The sequence below is a fragment of the Typopeltis vanoorti genome, chromosome 5 (genome assembly GCF_054136105.1).
Source record: "Typopeltis vanoorti isolate ZY-2024b chromosome 5, IOZ_Tvanoo_1.0, whole genome shotgun sequence".
NCBI lineage: Eukaryota > Metazoa > Arthropoda > Arachnida > Uropygi > Thelyphonidae > Typopeltis > Typopeltis vanoorti.
This window is the reverse complement of record NC_143553.1, coordinates 138,141,700-138,164,814: the sequence shown is the minus strand read 5'-3', so window position 1 is coordinate 138,164,814 and position 23,115 is coordinate 138,141,700. Positions and strand designations below refer to the sequence as shown.

Here is a 23,115-nt window from a genome sequence, read left to right as displayed (position 1 = left end):
TTACATTAGGCTCCTTCATGGAGGAATTAGATTACATATTTCTTTTTCGATTTCTCAAGTAGTACTGAGTTTGAATAAAACTTGGTTCCTTATTATGACTTGTGCATTTATTCTCATTCTCTTTCTCATTAAATTTCTTATTACCTTCGTTATCAAATTCTGCATGTCTTCTATGTCTGTAGTATGGGATCGTCTCTTCCGAATTCAATTCATGTTCTCTATTAATACTACTGTGTTTTGCTCCATTAAATAGACTGGTCACTTTTGCAAAATTGACTTCAACTGTTAGATTTTTATTATTGGTAATTTCTGATTCAGGTTTGGTCACTACTATTTGTTGTTTATCAATGACAAGTGATGTGTCAGTTTAATAGTGCACGTCAAAGTTATCATCACTATTTTTCTTAGATAATTGATTTACAGGTGACTCTCCTTTAGTAGATGGTCCCAACTCATATAGCAATCTAGACTGCTTTGTCTGATGCCTAGTCTTATCATAATCAAGAACTTCATTTCTTTTGGTATATCTCCTCTTATTCATCAGGGATATTTCCTTCTTAGAAAAATCACAAGAGAATTGATATCTTGCCAAGAAGTTTGTTCCTAAGATAATGTGGGAGCTCAAATTGGAAGTAGTGGGAACAACAAGTAAGTCTTGCCACACATACAGTCCAAATTCTGGTAGGTATATTCTTGCTCGAAGTTTCTCATATGCTACAGAGTTTGAATCTGAGAGAGAAGTAATCCTTACAGGTTGTCTCAACTTGGCAGTGCTCTTCCATAATTTGTTCTTTAAGGTTAAGAAATAATCCATTTTGATGGTAGAGGCATTGCATCCTGTGTCCAATAAGATGTCACATTTAGAGCCCAGGATATCTCCTCTAATTCTCATCATTCTCTCATTAGATGTTTGATACTTCAGAATTCTGTTATTTCTTCTATGGGTTACATATCCAAATTTTGAGTTCCATCTGCTGTTATAGTAGTTTTCCTTGTTATGGAAACAATTCCTGGCGTAATGTCCAACTTTGTTACAATTATAACACTTAAGAGGATTTCTTTGTTTTGCCTCTGTCTTAGATTGAGGAACAACAGACATCTGTTGTCTAACGTCATCTAGTCCTTGAATTACTTTACTTAGACTAGTTAAAATAGGTTGACTTTGTTTTTCCACTTCCTGTTTAATCATCTCATTAATTTTACCAGTAGTGGGGGTTTGATTTTCTTGAGACTTCAAGGAATTAGCTGATAATTGTTTCACAACTTCATTAAGAGTATCTATTATTGGTTGATTCAATTTATTCACCTCCTGGTGAATTAAAGTTTTTACTTCTGTCATCAGTTTCTTGTCAAATTGCTCCTTACCTTCAGTTATGCAGTTAACATTACTTGAGTTTTCTCCAATATTCTTTGCTTTTCCTTTTTCATCTTTATTTCTCTTTTCAACTTCTGATTGGTTGAAGGAACAATCAGTCTTATTCACAAGACTTACATTGGTTGAGGGATAAAGGTCTCCTAATATTTGTTCTTTTTCCTTAACACTTTTGAGACACTCTTCTAAAGTAGAAATTTTCTTCTTATATGCTGTTTTTCTCAATTCTTGCCTAAGGCCTTGCTGGAACTGTTGGAATACAGCCCAATCTAAGTGAGGTTTATCTTCATAGTAACATTCAAACTGTTAGTTAGTGTCAATAAACGATTGTGAAAATCAGTAATAGTCTCCTTATCCTTTTGAACGACTCTCTGTAACTTCCATAAATTAGGGCCTACACCTTTAAGTTTACAAAATTGAGACAATAAAGTTTCTTTAAATTTAGAATACTCAAACATTTCCCGAAGTATTGGAGAAGAATATAGGAATGTTTTTGCTTTACTTACCAATTTACTTCTGATTAGAACTAGCAGTTGAAAATCAGTCCAGTTTGCTATTTCTCTAAGTTTTTCAACATAGGTAAAAAAAAATAGCACATCATCTGATTCTTCACCTGAAAATTGGGGAAAGACCTGTTGTGGGTTCACCGTATGAAAGGATTCACTATCATTCATTTCAGAACTTGATGTAACAGCCATAGTGATTAATGAATTACTAATTTAAATAATACAATCTTTCTATTTTAAAACAACTTTTATCTTTGCCTGATTCCAGATTATAACCAGTTCATTGTGATTTATTTAATTTACTTTCTAAAATTTTCAGGGAGTATTTCTACGATTATTATTACAAAACTAAATTCAATCTCTTAACTTATAGTTGTTAAATTACTTCTTATCGATCAAATCACATCCTGTCAGCTGCGCCATTTGTCGCGACGTTGTTCTTTTCATGTTCGAATCCGCCACCTTGTTATAAGTCACTTTCATAAAATAAAACACAACTAATTGTAAATTGATCACCAATCCAAGGGTAGAGAAATTTCTATTATACTGCATCACTCTATCCTTAGATAAGTCTATACAAAATAGCAGGATCAATTCAAAGTTAGTTAGCAGTCTCCTCATTCATTCTGGCCGAAGTATTTGTTTTCCACTTGGGATTCCCGCAAGATTCGAATTTTTGTGAACGGTGCAATAAAAAGGAATTCAGGCAAACACAATAATTAGATAAACAAAATGAAACATTTAATATAAGCTATATAACACATACATAAATTTTACTTCTAATTTTAAACAATAGAATCAAGTTAAACATTAGGTCAAGTCAATCACATTAGTTCAATCTTCCAAACCTTCACATACATTTTCTCAGTTTATGAGTCACGAAGTTCCTACACTTAATTAAACATAATAGAACTTCCTATCTAATCAGTTTCCACACATTTCTCAGCCATGCTATAAGCTCAAAAATATCGCAGGCACTAATAGCTGTAAATATCTCTCAAGCAATTCTTATCTTCAATTCTCAATTTCGAAGAATTTCCACAGTTAAAGTTAGGTCAAACGTAGCGTAATTAACACTCAATTCTTCATGCATTGAAATAATTCAAATTGATAGTCCTTACCAGAAATAGTTCCTAGTACATCAATTACGTTGTGAGTATACTTTTAAAATATATTTATTTCACTTAAGAACACATCTATAAGACTTATCCACAGTTATAACTAAAACACTATTAATCGCGCTTCAGAACTCTAGACATCAACTGTAGGGTACTTTAATTATCCTTGTTACTACTCATTAACCAATTAAACACTGTGCAGTTCTCCTTAGGGCAAATTAAAAATAAGTCGCAATTCTAGACCAACTGGGTTTATTCAGAATTCTTCACTGAACGTCCAGCATTTTATATTATCCGATTACGGCATTAATTTCTTTTTATTATTACTGCTGACTTCACCTTCAGCTAACTATAAGATTCACTTCGTCCTTGCTCGCATATAAATATTATCCCTTTTAACTTCTGCCCTTGAGAACCTTTCATTTACTTGCACTTCTGTAGTTTATACCCTTGCTTCTTTTCACTTCAAAAATTCCGTCTCAACTCCCTTGTTACTTTTTATTTTTCTTCTTATTCCTTTTCAAGTTCACGCTCTGTTCCACTCTTGCTCGTTTACTTCATGCGTTTCCATGACAACAAATAAACCTAAACATTTTCGTTAATGTTACATAAGGCTATACCACTACATTGAGTTAATAAAAACACAATAAATAGAATATTAGAGCTACTTAATCAACTCTTTCATTTCGTATACAGATAACTATAATAATATTCACGTTATAATATATACATAAGTTTTAATAAATTATACACATATTATTGTTTAATAAATTAATAGCTGATTAATTTCAGAATAAATACTTAAATAATAATTCTTAAATAAGGAGTAATAAATAACTTTTATACAATTCATGATTAATATATAATAAGCAATGTTAAATGTGAATAAAAAAAAAACAAAATACACAACATAGTTTCATTCACAGTTTAACAAGACAAAGTCTCAATAATGTCATCAAATGCTATATAGATCTAGTACTGTACTTGAAGAGACAAAGAAGACAAGGATGGTCCAACAAACACTAAAAGACTACTTTATAATATATACATAAGACAAGGATGGTTCAACGAACACTAAAAGACTACTTTAGTAAAAAGTAAATTACTATATGCTAAAATTGAATCAATATTTGTTTTGTTTTCTACAACTTTTATATCAGTTTAAAAGGATTTTATTTATTATTTAGTTAATAAAAATAACAATTTTTTTTCATTTTTAAACATTTTTATTATCCTAAATTTTTGTAATAAACAAATTAAATTGAAAACCTTTATACATAGACAGAACGAACAACGTGGTTTTGCATAGCGCGTACGCTTCTTGGAGCCAATTAACCATGCTATACAAGGTATTTCTATATATGTGTGTGTGTGTGTGTGTGTGTATGGAGAGAGAAACTTGGAGAGTTTGCAATAAAGAAGAGAAAGCTTATGAGAATACAATCCTTGCATTGTAGTTTCTTTTTTTCAAGTTTCTTATGTAGTGCATGAACTATGGAATGATCTGTTTATATTACAATGCTGAAATGAATACATTTAGGCTCTTCTTTAATAATTACTCTTAAACACTGACTTAAATAATTACTCTTAAACAAATGTTTTGAATAATAAAATACACTTATTGAAAAATTGATAAAAAAATTTTAAATGGGGAAAAAAAATTGGGGGGGGGGGGGTTTTCCAAAACATTTGTTTATAAAATTTAATTCAATATGCTTCAGCTAAATATTCAGTGCTTCAGCAAAATCTCATTTTGGTACATCCCTAGTTAGAATGGCAAAAAATATAAGAAAAGGCTAACATGAACTATAATTACTAAAATACATGCAACATGTAGGACCCATTATGATATCAGTTAAAAATGAAACTACGTGAAACGTAGGAGCTGGCACGAGTTATCTGTTGTTCAGCTGGTTAAAAAGTCAAAATCACTCGCCAGATCTTTCTGTATGTTGGACTTTAACTTTTTAGCCAACTATCTGCACACAATAAATTATGAATTCCAGGAATTTATAATTTACTGCATTCTCTATATAGACCCCATAAACTACCAACACCTATATTCATGCTGGCACTCATATTTCCATAAAGTACTTGTAAAAAGATTCCTCATGGTGAGAGGGATCTTTATATGGGCTTTTTCAATTGAATAAGTTAGCCGGTCTCAGGTAGCATTTTTTTTTTTTTTTTCCCCATTCCACATACAGCAAATTGAGCATGGGAGCACATGCAATTTACAGACAAAAAATACTATTGTTGATCGTGGTGGTGGGGGGGTTAGATGGCATTGCGTATAGTTGGAGAATTAAGTAGCAAGGGTGAAAGGTTTATTATCAGATTAACACTTGGGAGATTTTTCATATGTAGAATGAGAGGTAGGAAAAAGGACAAGGGGCTATCCCTGCAAGTTACAAAAGGAAGTAGTGAGTAAAAGGATGAGAAGTAAGTTTTTTTTGTATTGAGTGGTGGGAGCATTGAATGCATTTCCTCTGAGAGTAATAAAAGTGCAAACAGTGGGTGAGTTTAAGGAGTGGCATGATAGACATTGTGAATAGCATTGACCTCTCATAAGGAATAATTGACTGAATAAATGCTCAATTAATAATAATTGAGCTTTTTCTATCCCAAGTGTTAATATATTGTTCTGATTGCATTCCTCGTGAAAGCAGTACCACTATGCTGCCACTGCTTGTTTCCAATTAGCAGTCTTTCAAAGTAATTACTCCAAACATCTAGAATATAGTTTTCATGTTGCTTATCATTTCTAATTCCTTTTGTTTTACTCTTTCCCCTGTTTCTATGCTTTTCAATAGCCTCCAGAATATTTTGTTACCTTCCTGATATCTATTTTCTGTGTTCTTATCAAAGTCTTCCCATGACTTTTTTGTTTAGCTAGTTTTACACATTTCTTTGCTTTCTTACATTTTTCTCTGTATTCCCTTCTTTCTTGTTTTTAAACCTTTTTTTACTTAAATGATATTTGCATATTTAAATTCACAGTTCACCTCTGAAAGCTGTTCAACTTTCATTCATTTTAAAACTTTCTTACACATTTTGTTTAGTATGATATTCAGTTTTATCCTGCTCAAAACTAGATGGTGGTCACTCCCTGTTTGAATCCTCTATATACTGTTTTCCTGAAAAAAGTTTCTAATTCCTTGAAAATAGTAGTAGGTCATCTACTACTGTAGATGACCTACTGCTATTTTCAAGGAATTAGAAACTATTACTAGAACATTTGAATTAAAAAAATAACAATTAGTTTATATGTTATCTGTGGTATAGCTTTCTTTTTGCTAATTAAGCTTTTAAATATTGCCAAGTAAAATTTTTAATTCTTTTCTTTAGTCTTTGTGGAGAACACTTGTTCCATGCTAATGATAATTATTTGTTTTGATTGAATTTTTTCTCTAAGGTCAGCTTATAGACTTTTAGCATATGGGACTACTCATGAGGAGGTATATGACCAGCTTAAAGCCTTGCCAAAGGATTTCCTTGTAAGTATCTTTCATACATTTTGCTATTCTCCATAATGGTGCAGTTTCAATTAATATTAAAATATGTAATCCTCATCTTCCCATAGTATGCCTATTAGTATGTGTCCAATTGGATATTGAACAAATGACAGTGGTCTGGCAATTTGGAATTTAGTCATATTGTATTCTGTATTTGTTTTAGACCCACATGTGCATCATTAGCTGATATAACACAATCAAATGGTCATTGTCCATTTGATTGTAACACAATCAGGTGCATTGTCCTGATGAAAGATGATTTTTTTTCTTCTGCAAACCGAGTCTTTTCTCACAAATTTTTTTGGCTAGTCTGGTTATGAGATCAGAATAATATTCCCCGGTTATTGTTTTACCCTTTTCAAGATAATTAATAAACAAAATGCCTTTAGCATCCCAAAACACTGATGCCATGACCTTTCCTGCTGTTGGAAACGACTTTGTCTTCTTTGGCACTGAAAACCAACTTCTATTCACTGTTGAAAAAGATTATGTTGAAAAATAAAAATAATTTTGAAATCATAAATTTGTTTTTTCATTGTTAGGGCGAGAACTTTTCAGACCACCCTCGTATGTTAAAGCAGTAACTGAACTATTTTATCTGCTTTTGTCCCCTCATGACCATCATCACTCATTAAGGTTAATCTTCCATAGTCATTCTTCCTCTTACTTGTCACATAATGAAAGAACTCTTTGGGATTTCCTTTGGCCTGCTTGGCTAGATGCTTCTCATAATCTGATTTTGCCTTCCTTGCTATGCTTGGTCACCTTTCTTGTCTGAGCCCTGTACAGTTCATAAGTTTGCTGGTCACCTTTCTCTTTATATACCCTCCACTGCATTTTCTTCTTCTGCAGCTCATGCTTAATGATATTACTCATCCATGTAACTCCTACCCAATTAACCCTCCTTACCTTTGTTGGTTTTGATTTGGCTGAACATACAAAGGATACATTTGGTGCTGGGTGTTGTATTTTTCATCCCCACCCCTGACCTCATAAAACAAATCAACAACACCCTACACACTCTAAAATATCAGAACAAGACAGACAAAATCACAATGAAAAACACGACACCCTGCACCACACGTACCCCTTGTATGTTCGGCCAAATCAAAACCCACAAAGATTGTTACCCAATACGACCAATAATCTCTTACAAAAATACCACCACAATTCCCTTATCGAAATTCGTAGCCAAACTACTCAAACCATTACTTACAACTTCAGAATCTATGATAAAAAACACAAACAACCTCTTCCAAGAAATAAAAAGCCTAATTTTATCCCACAAAGATGCCCTCACTTCACTGGATGCAACTTTGTTATACACTGTTATACACCAGTGTGGATATCCCTAGAACACTAGGCATTGTATACACACACACTACTTACAGAAGACCACACACTACATTTACAAACAGAATTAACACCAGTGATATCATCAAACTAGTAATCTCAGCAAACTTCTTCAACTTTAGCAACATGTATATCCAAATTTTCGGACTCCCTATGGGACAAAACATCAGCGGACATTTAACTGAATTGTTCCTAGCACACAGAGAATCACTCCTACTCAACCCCCCCATAAAAGTATTGACCATATAAAGGTATCGACCATAAAAGGTGATGCCCCCCGGCATCACCTTTTATGGTCGATACATGAATGATATTCTATGCATTGGAGAACCAACACGCATCACCATCTTACAAGCATCCCTTAACGATTACAGCAATAGACTATAATTCACCATAGAAACCGAACAAGACAAATCCATCAATTTCCTAAACCTGACATTAGTCAGAACAAACAACAAAATAGCCACGAAAATATTCCACAAACCTACACATATCGGAAACTACCTTCATTTTAACTCATACCATCCTTATTCGATTAAAAAATCAGGCATCCTAACACAATTCATAAATGCTTACAGGTTTTCAACAAACCGTAATTATCTCAACACAGAAATAAAGAAGTTAACATAAATTTTTCAAAATCAGAATTACCCAACACAACTAATAAATTACGCCAGCAAAACAGCAAAAGCCAGGCCAAACAACCCGATAACCAAAACAAACTTCCCAACACAAAAATAAACTGTCATACATCCAGAACACATACAACGCCTACAAATACATTTTCAAACACTGACTATAAGCTGGTGTTCACCACAAACCAAAAATTGGTAACACTTCTAAAAACCTACAAAATCTCACACACGCAAAGAAATATTAGTAAAACACCACAACGTTGTTTTACAAATCTCCCTGCCAAAAAGACTGTGGTGTCACCTACACAGGTTCTACTATCAGGTCTTTATGGGCAAGATTACAAGAACACTTTCGTGACTGTAACATCCCTATTCCAGAACATTTAAACAATAAAAAATGCAACAACAAAAAGAAAAACAGGATAAAAAAGTACAGGAAAAACAGCATCCACGCCTTTGAACAAAAACATACCCTGCAAATCGACAAGGCCATATTATTAGACATACAAGACAACGTAACAATGCTTAGAATATTGGAAACGATATGACAAATGTGACAAAAACTCAATAAACTCATTCCCGAGAGTTGGAAGCTCCATAACATAAAAATTAGGTCACGACTCCAACCAATAGGAGACAACACAAATACACCAAAGACAGAAACGCCTAGCCGACATGACATAGCCACCACTTCCCCCACGAATTCTGAAGACGACACCTGTTGAAACGGCTCATACCCCATTACTTCCACCCTGACTTTTTCATTTAAATCCCTCCTCTTCCTCAAAAAATAATTTCTATCCTCAGATCCTTCTCTCACCCCCCCCCCCCCCCAAACATTCTCTACCCACTATTAATAGTAATAATATTATACATATAAAAAACCTGGGTTTTTTCAAATAATTCCCCCACATTACTTTACCCCCAAAAAAAAACCTTCTTTTACTTTAATAGCAGATGAAGGTACATCACCCGAATGAGGAGACCGGAATAAACAACCAAAAAGGTATGTCCAAATTTTCCTCCTATATCATATATTCATATATCTTCATATATTAGCTTTATGACACTTCAGTGATGCCCTGAGCTTTGGGTAAAGAGCCAATGACATTGTGAAAAAAAAGGGGCACTCCTAAACAAAAGTCAACTTTTTTATATATTTCTTCATCACTACCCTCTATATTCCCTGGCCTAAAGCAGCATCCATCTAAATATGTCTTCCATCAACCTCCACCTCACACCACACTGTCTCAAAACCATGTCACTATTTCCCTCTTTCAGGTCTACCTTATGTAGACATAATTCCCCTGCTATCATCAGCACTCCCCCCCCCCCTCCTCCCTTCTTGTCCTTTATATTCTTGCAAAAAGCACTGTACCGTTCTATTTCGATATCATCATCATTCAACTATGTTTACTTATTCCAATGATTCTGGGGTGAATGAACTTAATCATGGGAACCATTTCATCTCCCTCATATCTGATACTCCTGGCATTTGTAAATAAACACAGCAGTTCATTTTTGCAAGGATGGTTCCTTAAGTTTCCGACCTGACTAACTTTTGGAGGTGATAGAAAGAAAACAACTGTATCACTTTCAACAAAATCTCTCTTTCCTTCAACACAATTTTCACATCTTTGAATTAACATTTCTATGCCCTTGAAAAAATAGTCTGTACTTTTGTCTGCAAAATGGCCTAAAACTGCATCTTTCACCTCATTGTCATCTGCAAATTTTCTTCCTTGAAGGTCTTTCTTCAGTTTTAAGAAGAGGTAGTATTCACTGGGTGCTAGATCTGGGCTGTAGGGTGAGTGTTTATTCTCCTGGAAGCTCCAGCCTTCGCAACAATAGCCATATGGACTGGTGCATTGTCCATATGGCTATTCGTGAAGCAGGTGAACACCATGACTCAGCATTCCTCGTCTCTTCTCCTTTATGGCATTACACAGTTTATGTAGGAGTGAAGCATAATATTCTGCATTCACGGTGGTATTCCTATCCTTGAAGTCATTTCAAGAGAATTCCCCAGCAATCCCAGAAGACTGTTGCCGTGATCTTCTTGGTGGATTGAGTGACCTTAAAATAGGGAATCATGGAGTAGCACAAACCAGGTGAAGCACTGATTTGTGCTACTCCATGGATTCCCTTTTGGAAAGAGGATCATATTAAAGGACCATGGTTTCATCCCCAATGACAATGGATTTCAGCACTTTTCTCTGATTCCCTTGGCAAAGCTCTAAAAACTTGCAGGAACAGGTCACTCAATGCTCCTTCTGAATTGAAGAGAGAAGTCGGGGCAGCCACCTTGCACTGACCTTTGTCATGTGAAGCTTCTCGTGAATGATGCAAAAGATTGTTTTAGAAAACCACAACCTTACTCAGATTTCTTTGAGCTTCAGTGATGTGTCACTGAGCAGTTCCTCCTCAACAAGAGAGAGATTTTCCTCCACCATCACTTCGTAGGTGAAACTGTTTTTCCCATTTCTTCACAGTGGAATACGAAGGAGAAGCTTCCCCATAAACGCCATCCAATCGCTGTTTCATAGCACTTGGAGAAGCCCTTGGATGTAAAACTTTATCATAGTGCAACACTCAATTTTTAACATTACATGCCATGTGTTAGTCATATGAGTGTCTCCAACTGAATGATGCAGGTAGAGAGTTGAAACTGGTATTCTAAGCTCCCGATAGGTGGTGCTATCTGTCACGTGTAGCATTTTAAAATTGCTGTGAATTTTGTATGTCAGGCCAGAAACTTTTGGAACCTACTTCGTAGGTCTATAACCAGTCGTAACTTTTTTTTTTTTTTTTCCCCTACCACACCTGCCCTTGCCCAATTACCTTTATCATTGCTTACCATATATGTCTGCTTACTCTGAACTACCCATTGACATCCTATCTGTTCTATTTCAATGCTGATCATCCCCATACATACATTCACTACTACTGCTTTCGGCATTCACTCTCCCTATCCACCCTGGCTCCCCCTTTTTTTCCCTGTTCCTCTTGCATTCCCATTCTCTCTTCATCTGTCACACTACACACTACTACTGTTTCCATTGCTAAGCACTTCAGTCTCTTTAATATTGCTGTCCTGTTTCTTCACTTCATCTCTTACTTCTGATCTCTTGCTTGCATCACACACTGCACTTCCATCTAGCAACAGTTTCTCTAGCTCGCTCACTCCAAAACCATTCAAATGCAGTCCATCATGTCTGTATAATTCCATTCTTCCCTTAAATACAGGCCATACATCCACAAACTGCACTCTCTTCTCTTCACATAGCTTCGCTAGCATATCATTCATAATTCTGGCTCTCCATCTCAACTCATCATCACCATCATACTTGGCAACACAGTGACATTGTTTTACACTATGCGGTTATCTTTCACTCTTCAATAACCTCGTGATATTCACCCTTACATTCAATTTCTTTTTTGAATACACCCATATTCTCCTTATGTTCACTTAAATCATTTATCCTCACAACCACCACTATTTCTTTTGCTCGTTTCCTCCTTATGTTCAAAGTATGAATTATCTTGCCCATTCTCCCTCCTGGATAGCAGACCTTATGGACTCTCTCATTAACCAGTCCTCTAACAATGGAATCTTCATACATTACTAATCTTGAATCATTCATCCCTTCTTTTACCCTTTCTTCTTTTATTCCATTCTTTTGCACACTTCATTTGGTTTCACTAAACATCTAATATCATTCCCCATATTCCTCATTTCATTTTCTATTTTGAATAACTCTTTCCTCAAATCTTGCTTTCCAGCAATTTCGCTCTTTCACTTCTGTAGTCTCGCCACCTCTTGTTCTACTGCAGCTTCCTTCCATTTCCTTTTGATGGAATTTGATGATGATGAAAATACTTCTACAACATTTTGCTGCAGTAACCATACTCTAAAAAATTAATTGAATTTAATATATTTTTTTTTCTTTTTCTTTTTATTTATAAAGCAGGATATTTAGGTAACTGCTAAAACTGACCAGTTCAGTTAATGAGTGTGAGTTGATTTCTCATTCATGTTCCCTATTCCCACTGCCACTGTCTAAAGCAGTGGTTCTTAACCTGGGGTGTGAGAAAGCATTTCCAGGGGTGCGAGAGAAGTTTCTAAATTTTGACCCAGATTCGATGGACAACAGCTATTTAATAAAAGACAATCTTATTGAAATACGAGCCAATGCACGTATTCAAATGGAATTTGAAAAACTGGACTTAGAACAATTCTAGTGTACACAGTTAGAACCTTATCCACAGCTGGCAAAAGCAGCATTGCAGACACTTTTACCATTTGTCACCACCTACCTGTGTGAAATGGGATTTTCATCACTTTTGCACATAAAAACAAAAGCCAGAAATTGCTTAAATGCAAGTGATGACTTACGTGTGGCTCTTTCAAAAAAGGAGCCTTGCTTCAAAAGTATTATTATGAATAAACAACAACAACATAGCCATTAAAAATTGAGATATTGTTTTGTATGTATATGTAAATGTATGTATTTATTTTTCAATAAATAAATTATCTTGCAATAAATGTCATTTCCTAAATAAAAAAATAGAAACACATTTTTCAAGGAGGTGCGAGAACTTATTTTTAGATTCAAGGGGGTGCTGATCACTAAAAAGGTTAAGACCCATTGGTCTAAAGAAACTTTACCAGGGTTTGTCAGTGGAAGACACAAACTAACCTTATAGTCTTAGTTGCTTGAATCCAAAGCAAAAAAATAACTGCCACAGGCATCACTTTTTCTTGTCTGACAAAACTAATCCTTCCACTCATAATTTTAGTCATCCCCTCCGTAATTTCTCCCTTACCATATTTTACACATGTTCAAGCTCACTACCCTCACACATCTAGTTTCTCTATGTATATTTTCTCTTTCATTGAACTCAAGTTTCTTTCTCCAAGCATCTATCACCAAATTCATTTACGATAATTCACCCTGCAAGCACAAATCCTTTTGACCTTCAGTATCACCACACCCATTAACTTACTGCACGCCATATCTACTAGTCTGTGCATTGAATTGCAATTGCAGCTCTCTGTCTTGGCTTCTGCCATTCCTATCATGAGGCTCATGACTATGACACTTTTGCTTTTCCTTTTTTATATCATTCAGCAGTGGCAACTTGTAAGAATTTGTAGTTGTATCAATAAAAGTAAAAAAAAAAAAATCAATATGGATTGAAAAAATTATATCATTAATAAAACTAAAATATAACAGAATTTAACAATATTTAATAGAATTCTTTTCTTCATTCATTTCTGCAAAGATATAAATTAAATGCTAGAATTAAATAGAAAAAAAGAAAAACCACACAGTATTTACTTACAATAATGACAATGATGTTAATTAGTGTTGTAAAGTTCTTCATTCATTCTCAACATTCAACTCACATATAAATTAAATAGAAAAAAAAGAAAAACCACACATTATTTACTTACGATAACAACGACAATTATGTTAATTAGTGTTGTAAAGTTTTCATTTTTACCTTTTATACATATGTACATACTATGTAATTGTAAGGTTGCATAGAACCAAGGTTTTATCCTTATATCCTTACTCACTTGCATTGTATTAGCATTTTCCCCTTTTCTACTTCCTGCCTTGTCTTAATCTCTATTGCACATATGGCTGGCTTTAATTCTCATTGCCACCAGCTATATGGTTACGACCTATCCAGTCTCTTATGCTCTACAGTCTGGCAAAAAAAAAAAATTTTTTTTTTTACTACACCAGCCAGACTGCACTTCCAAGAGTGAGGGATTGGAATGTGGATTAACGACAATGCAGGGACTTGTAACCTTAACTAGAGTTTTCTCTTTATCTTATTGCAACACTAGGTCAGTTGTGACAACTCACTACTAGCACACAGGCTTGCAATTTTTTTTCGAGATAATGCATTGACAAGTATCAAGTCAGCGTGTTGTTTACAAGTCATTTATTATAACTGAGAAATGCATGTACAGTCCAAACATCAATTAGATATAGCTACATTTCCCTAGCCTTTCTAAATCTTGATTCTAAGCTACTATAAGGATAAAATATTACACTAATGTGAATTTTTCTGGTAAAAGGACGCTACTTATTGTAGCCTCCACTGATATGGTATTGTATACAATTGAAGTGTCGTACAATATTTAATAATGATGGCTGTAAGTGCTTTGTACAGCGATTGGATTATACTGGCAAAACAAAATTAAAATAAATTAAAATGATATATGAAACAGGAGTATTTTAAACTGTATTTTTAAAATTAAGATTGTACTCTTGAAATATTGCTAAAATAGCTAGAGCATTTGTAATCTGTCGGATCTTTAAGATATACTCTTATTTGCACTAACAACAATACAACAGTCCCATAGTTAGTTTTAAAAAATTGGCATACATTTATATGAAAATAGTTAAAAATCTTAGTATTAAATTCATATCAAGACTATTCTAAAATTTTATACGTTATGCTGATCAAATAAGTAGTTCATTCAAAACATTGAGAGAATCCTAGCAGTACGTTTCCATGTTTGAACTTCAAATATATACGAAATCTAATTGAAACTCGCTATGTGCATTACAGGTAGTTCATAGACCTATTTATTCTTTGAAAACTAGAGGGCGCTCTACTGTTAGTTATTCATTGTTGACTCTCTTACTTTTTATATCAGCCATTAAAACGTTTATTGTGTTATTTTGGTTCCAGAAAGATAAAAATAACTCTTAGAATCACAGGAAATAGACTTTTATATCTCTGAACAAGTATTAAATGAAGAAAGATGTGCATATGGTTAAGAAAAAGATGCACTTGGACAATTCAAGGCTAGCTTTCTGGCATACTTTACACTACTAAAATAACAACTCATTGCATACCTTCTCACAGCTACTTATTCCATGCCACAAGAGTACTAATTTATCACAGTTACTTACAGATATTCCTTCACAAACAGTTCTTTATACTCAGTGAAAGTTTCGTTAGGATGTCCCGTTCTTCCGTCTTAATTCTAATGTATGCTCCTATTCTCCAGGACGTCGCCTCAATGAACCCCATTCTCTATGGTGGATCGATGCAGACTATGAGTGATGTTCCCTTTTCTTTCTTCTCGGAAGTTGATGACTGGAAGCTTTCAATTAGAATAATTCCTGGGGAGTTCTGGGACTATATCAGCAAGGCCTCTCTTTTGGTTCCTGGCCACAGGTGCTGATGGTCGCAGGGAAGAGGAAGCACTGGGAATCTCTTTCCTACTAATGGGGCCATTTTTCTTTGTCTTTCACTTTCGCATATTACACACTCACTCTCAGGTGTGTCACAATGTCACGTTCCGAAGTCTCTGTTCTTGATGCTCTCTAACCTTCGCAAGTCTGTGCGACTTTTCCCTTCAGGACTTTCCTTTTGTTCTTCATTAATCCAGGCAACCTTTTATCTGACTCATTATTTAACAGAGAACATTTCTTTTTCTTTTGTGCTGGGCACAATTGTTTTACAAGCAATATCAAAACCATACACATATTATATATCATAAACTATTATCACATATACACTTTATATTATATTTTATGTATTTTCCTGACTTAAGAGCCTTGTAAAACTGAGCATGATAAGTTATAGAATTACTTATTGTGCGAGATTTCACAGTGTTCTTTGTGCTCATGTAGTAGCAATGTATCTTGGGCTGCAATGCTACCAGCCCAAATTGCACGTAAATGACACATTACCCCCCCCCCCCCCCACACACACACACTAGGTAGCAGTTTGGTGTGGTTTGCATTGAATGCAGCTCCAGCATTGAGTATACTAGCCAGTACTGCTAACCCTAGCCCGCACAGCACATTGACTATTGCAAAAAAACTATTGCTACAAAATGAATTATATAAAATACTATCAAGCAGTATTGTATTACAAACAAGAAAATAATTGTTTTTAGATAAATATATAAAAATTTAAGAATAGCAATAATAAAACATGAACTTTCATTTTATACTGGAGGGGCTGCAGCCCTTATGGATGAACCACCACTGTCGTTCAGCTACTTTTTTATATTCTCTCCTGTGATATGCTTTTTTGTATTCTCTTGTATCATCTTATTTCCTTTCAAGTCTGACTAACACAGTTATATATATATTTTTTTTTTTTTTTTTTTTTGTCATCTTGCATGTAGCCACTGTCACAAGTCTTTGCATTTGGAAAACAATTTCATTACTTACTTGCTTAGCATATCATCATCATACATCCTCATTTTCACCACTTTTCTGTTCTTTTTGTGTTTTTTCCCCTCATATTTCATCTTCTTGCTTACTGTTTATCGATTATAACTAGATCCAACCATTCAATGAATGAAATGAGAACACAAGCAGTCTGGATGTGCCTAGTCATGTTTTGTTTACTGATAACAATAGTATGGAAGTGACTGAAACTTCTGCACTGTTCTTAAAATTTGAACAGTCATTTAAGGAATCTTTGAAGCCTTTAAACATCAGCTGAACGTACAAATAAAAATGACTCCATTTTTTTATGGAGGGCATCTGCTTCTTAAAAGCACAGAAGTCTACAGTCCAAATGAATATTCTGAAGGCTGCTGCCATGCAGTTACTGTTCCTATAGAATCAAATATTCTGTAATGAATAATTACTACAGAATATCTTTAACCTACACACAAATAATTCATAATATTGAAATATTCTGTAGATGCAGCTTGTACTTTGTATAATATATTTGTCTGTGAACATAAGGGACTACATTAAGGTCACTTTTGAAATAGAATATAAATACTCCAGCTTTTGTTGACCACAAATGTAATGCAAATAAAATCTTGTTTACATTGCACTGAGCAACATTTGAGACTTTTTTCTATTTTCACTATGATATATGAGTTACAAATCATACCTTCTCTTACCAATCACTGCTACCAGCATCTGAGTTCTTTCTTTTTTTTTTTTCCCTTTCATTTACTTCTAATCTTTCCTGGCATAAACACATCACAGCAGTAGCTTCCTCATCCTCTAAAAAACTCGACATTCCTTTTCCACTCAAGATGCTGTATTTCACCCATCCAGCTACTATCCCTATACAAATCCAAAATCTGCCAAACCTTAGAATACTGTTTTCATGGTTGGGATGGTGCACCAAAAACCTTCCTAAAAATTTCGATTCTGTCCAAAGGAGTGTTCAGCTGATCAGTAATCCCTGTCACTAATTCACTTCACTTGTTACTTCACAGATGGTCTGTTTCAGCATTATGCTCTTCTACAAGTACTTCCATTGAACTCATATCTGTCATTCCACTAAACCTGTTAGCTTCCCAACAGTCCAAATGCGTACCCACTGAACCTATTTCTCTTTGTTTTCTTTCATTTTATCTACCTCTGTTCTCTCAAATAGCCCTCCTTACAGAGGGCTATTTGCTAACAGTGTTTACACCCTCCAGCTTTTCAAGAAAAATATAAATAGGTGCCGTCTCTGTTAACCATGCCTACCCTTAACCCCAACGTACTATAGATTTTGAACCACCTGTGTTGATGTTTGAAGAAAAATAATAATGATAAATGAATAAGTAAAAATAAGACACACAGACAAGTAAAAATGCATAATTGACTGACGAATGCATTTAGCTGTCTCACCACTAATTCTGAGACTACCTAAACCAGCAAGTATGATGATTCAGTTATTAAATATCCATTTAAAGTAGTCAGTTTTCTGGAAGGGGTGGATTATTAGGTTTTTTATTGACTTTTTTATTAAAGTAAATTTCATAAAATTTTATTTATTTTTTATTTTTAGAGTCCATACATGCAGAGTTGCACTTTCAGGATTCAGATAGAAGGTTTTGGAAAGAAGATATGTAGAGAATCAAAGATTCAGAGGATTGAGGTAAATGTCCTCAGACTTTGAAAAATATTTCAAGATTAGATCATGGCCATTCTAAGATTTAATTTTTGATATATTTTAAAGACATGTTGACTTTGGTCATTTTATATTGAATAATATTAAATCAGTATTGCATGGTATAAGTATAACATTTTAAGTTAGAATAAATGCCAGCCACATACATACCGCATTTCTCCTGTAGGTTTAAATTTGAGGAAGGCATTAGATTAAAAATAAACAGAGGCTACTTAACTGGATTTTAATTGGATTATATGCTCCAGAAGAGGGATGAGAAAATGGAAACATTGAATTCCTTGAAAACGAGTTACGAAACATGTATCTATATCTATCTATCTATATATATATATATATATATAAAACAAGATAAACAAAAATGACTGTGATATTAGCAGAAAAGCTTCCATAGCTCAATTGGTATAAATGAGCCCTTTGGTTGAAGAGACCCTGGTTCAAATCCTTTCTATGATGTGAGGAACCTTTATCATTTCTTTTCATTGAAATGGTGAGTTCTCAAGTAGGTGTTTTTCTCCTGGAAACTCAGGTGTTTCATCGCTCAAAACAGACAAACCAGTTCTATGAACACACAGATCTATGGGCATGAATATTTGCCCTTAGGGGCTTCAGCAGAGGAGTAGTGTGTCAGCTGTATTAGTTCTCTATTACCCCTAATTAGGGAACTCTACCCATCCTAAGGGCTCAGATGATATTAACAGGGGGATTTAAATGCAAGAATTAGAAAAATAAAAATTAATAATAATATTTGGAATCTATGGATAAAATACTATAAACAAAAATATAAAAAATTAATGGATTGTTGTATATAATAAACTTGAAGTAATAAATAGCAGGAAATAGCTGATCAAGTAAATTTATGATATACATAAATTTACTTGATCAGCAAGAGGATGGAAATCAATTATAGATTACTTTATTTAAAATGGATGAACATCAAAATTTTCTTCAGATGTTAGTATACCTATTGGGGCTGTGAAATTGGTACTGATCACTTCCTTATTGAGATAAATTAAAGATGTCAAGAAATTATATTCTTGTTTAATCCTTTATCCAAGTGCAATCAAACAAGGTTTGTGTGAAGTATCTTCACAACTAGGCTTGTATATAGAGGCTAAGGACTTCACATTAATTGCCATAATGCAAAGCACATATCCTTTCCAAGGCGTGTATAATGCTATGCATTATGGGAAGGGCCACTACTCAGATCAATTTCGACCTTTATTGAAGCCTCATCATTGTGAGCCAAACTCAGAAGAGATACTAAGGTTGAAGTAATGCATGCAGAAGTCATCCATTTCCCATATACAAGTAGTATAAAGGTGTAACACCTTATTAAAATACCCTGGATTAGAGCTAATTGTTGAAAATTTTTTTCACTTGGTTATAAATTAAAGATGCCAAGAAATTATATTCTTGTTTAATCTTTTATTCCAGTGTAAACAAACAAAGTTTGTTCATGAAGTACTGTATTTACTCAAATATAACTTGCACTTTTTTAATCATTAAGAAATCATGGTGCAAGATACAGGGTGTTCGGGATAAATTTGACAGTTTCGTAAGGAAAAAGAAAATCTTCTTTGTATCTATTAAATTTAATGAATTGACAAAAAAACATTACAGGCAGAGTTAATTACAATACTATCAACAAGATTTACTCAAAATAACCACCATTAGCATCGATCACAGCTTCAATTCTGCTTCGGAACCTCGAACAAGCTGATGCTACAGTCTCCCTGGGAAGGGCCGCAAAAACTGTTTTAATTTTATCCATTAACTGGGCTTTTGTATTACTGGAAGTGCGATTGGTGTCTTTTTCAACTGCGCCCCATACAAAATAATCCATGGGGTTAAGGTCTGGGGAGTTTGGAGGCCAAACATTTGGACTGGTGAAGTCGTAGAAATTTTCAGACAACCATTTTTGACTTTTCCCAGAGGTGTGGCAAGGGGCCGAATCCTGCTGCCATACATACGGCCTACCATTGGCTACCCTTGTTATCCAGGGCTTGACTACAGTTAGCAACTCCACGAACAAAGCCCGAATTCCAATGCCAGGGTTCTTCAACACCTGTTCCTGCAGATTTGCGAGGAATTCTGCTGTACGAACGCAATCAGATCGTCTGCTAGGGATCTTTCTTCTTGCTACATCCTCGTAGTCACCATTGCAAGTCTCTAGTTCATGCCTGATTGTTTTTACTGTATTCAGGGAGCATTGGGCAGCAGTCGTAATATCCTTATTTTGATGGCTGGCACGAATCATCATGATACAAGTTATTCTCTTCCATGATTCAGGTGGGTTCCAGCTATCCATCCTTTCTGACATCTTGTATATGAATGAAGAAGGGTCCAAACTTTTAAATGAAGAGAAGTGTGTGTTAATACATGTAACTTACGGAAAAATATAATTAATTATAAATATGTCAAATTTATCCCGAACACCCTGTATATACAGGGATTTTCAGAAAAAAATTAAATTGACATTTACAGTAAACCCTCAATTTAATGGGCAAAATATCCGGTCCGTATGTCAAATGTGGAAATTAACACCCTGTTAATTTTAAAATGCTTTTAACCAAGATTTGCTATAATTAAATTAACAGGTTATTTTTTGTTATTAATTTCCTGTTATTTTTAACAAATGATGGAGAATAGGCCATCATTATTATTATTTGACACCTCCAGGGAGTCCAAAGACTCATCGAGGGAGAGTGTGCCAACAGCATCGAACGATTAACCACCTTCCAGCTACTAACTGCGCTCAAACTTACTTAACTGAGCCATTAGTAGCAGAGGCTCTACCAATCGACCAACCTTTGCTGGCATCATTAGTTGGAAAAACACTGTGGTAATTTAGCCAACATAAATGCCTGGTCGATTGACGACAGATGCTATCTTTGGGTTGCGACAGATGATGGAAAAGTTTCAAGAGAAGCAACGGGAGCTACACCTGGTTTTTATTGATCTGTAGAAAGCGTATGATAGAGTGCCAAGGCAGGAAGTCTGGAGGTGTTTGAGGGAGAAGAAGGTACCGGAGAAATATGTCAGGTTGGTGCAGGAGATGTACAGAAATGTGAAGACAAGAGTTCAAACCTGCCTGGGAGAGACAGAAAGTTTTCCAGTGACAATTGGCTTGCATCAAGGGTCAGCATTAAGTCCATTCCTGTTTAATATTGTGATGGAGGTGGTGACGGAGGAGGTGAGAGAAGACGTGCCTTGAACTATGTTGTATGCAGATGACATCGTGCTGTGTACAGAATCAAGAGAAGAAGTGGCAGCTAAACTGGAAAGTTGGAGGAAAGTACTGGAAGAGAGAGGTATGAGACTGAGTAGAAGTAAGACAGAGTATATGTGTTGCAATCTGGATGGCAACCATGAGACAGATCTAGAGCTGGAAGGAGGTCATCAGGAAGGTCAGTGACTTTAGATACTTAGGTTCAACAATGATAGAGGATGGTGAGGCTGAGAAGGAAGTGGGATGCAGGATGGAAGAACTGGAGAGAGATTTTGCCTTTTAGATTCAATCTAAAAGGCAAAATCTACAGGACAGTAGTGAGACCAGCTATGACGTATGCGGAGATGAGAATGCTTAGTTTGATGTGCGGTGTGACCAGAAAGGATCGTCTGAGAAATGACTATGTAAGGGGAATGGTGAAAGTTACGAACTTAGGAGCAATGATACAGGAGGCGAGATTGAGATGGTTTGGTCATGTGATGAGGAGGAAGAGTATGTGGGAAGAAAGGTCATGCAGATGGATGTGCAGAGGAGGAGGAAATGCGGACGGCCAAAGAAGAGATGGAGGGAGATGGTGGAGGAGGACTTGAGGATGAAGAACTTGGTTGTGGCTACAGCCCAAGACAGAAGGTTGTGGAGGAGACTCATCACAAACAGCGACCCTACTTAAGTGGGAAAAGCTGCAGAAGAAAAAGAAATGAGTCACCGCTCATAAAACATGTTCGGTGAATGATTAGGGCGTGATTACACCAATCGTATTGTAGTTGATTCTTTTGTCGTGTGGCGTGACTTTCTGCTGCAGTTTTATTACATATATTTTTGTAATTTTAGGGAGTTAATTATAAAAAACAGCAGAATTCAAAAGTTAAAAAAAATTTATAGTTTTTTCAAAACAGGATTACCTAAACCAATTGCCTCAACAATGAACATGAACTTATCTAAAAGTGTGTGTAAAACAATTTTTTTGTTATTACAGTGCGCAGTATAATGTTACAGATATTTTTATTTTAAAAAATTTGCGATTTAACGGACACCCCTTAGTCCCTATTAGTTTGTTAAATCGAGGGTTTACTGTATAATTAAGTCTCAGTATTTATTATGATTTATAATTGCTGATATTATTTATAAAATGAATGTGTTTAAATTTTAATTATGAACTTTATTTATGTGATCAGCCGCTCACCTTCATCTTGTGATATATTTGAATCTTTAGCAACAATGCTTCTGTAATTAAATGAAAACAAACAGTTTCATTATTGCTTGTTCTTTTATCATTTCAGAATCATAAGATCGCCATGATTTAAAAAAAAACAACAACTGAAAATGGGTATGACTTACCAAGAATCTACTATTCAGTATCACTACTTCCGGTCTTGCATATGATTGGTGTGGTATTAACAAAAGATCACGTGACTCAACAACAAAGGCATGCTGACGATTGTTGAGTTAAAATGCTGATTCTCTTCAACCAAATTCCA

General features: G+C 34.9%; 1 protein-coding gene across 2 annotated transcripts in view; it reads left to right on the top strand.

Moving 5' to 3' along the window:
- Positions 1-23,115, top strand: part of LOC150106864 (tRNA (guanine(10)-N(2))-methyltransferase TRMT11) — a 203,618-nt gene that overhangs the window by 37,416 nt on the left and 143,087 nt on the right. For both annotated transcript variants that reach the window (XM_090392774.1, XM_090392773.1), the window contains exons 4-5: positions 6,412-6,493; positions 18,286-18,375. In XM_090392774.1, coding sequence (XP_090248900.1) covers positions 6,412-6,493; positions 18,286-18,375 — 172 coding nt within the window. The remainder of the gene's footprint in view (positions 1-6,411; positions 6,494-18,285; positions 18,376-23,115) is intronic.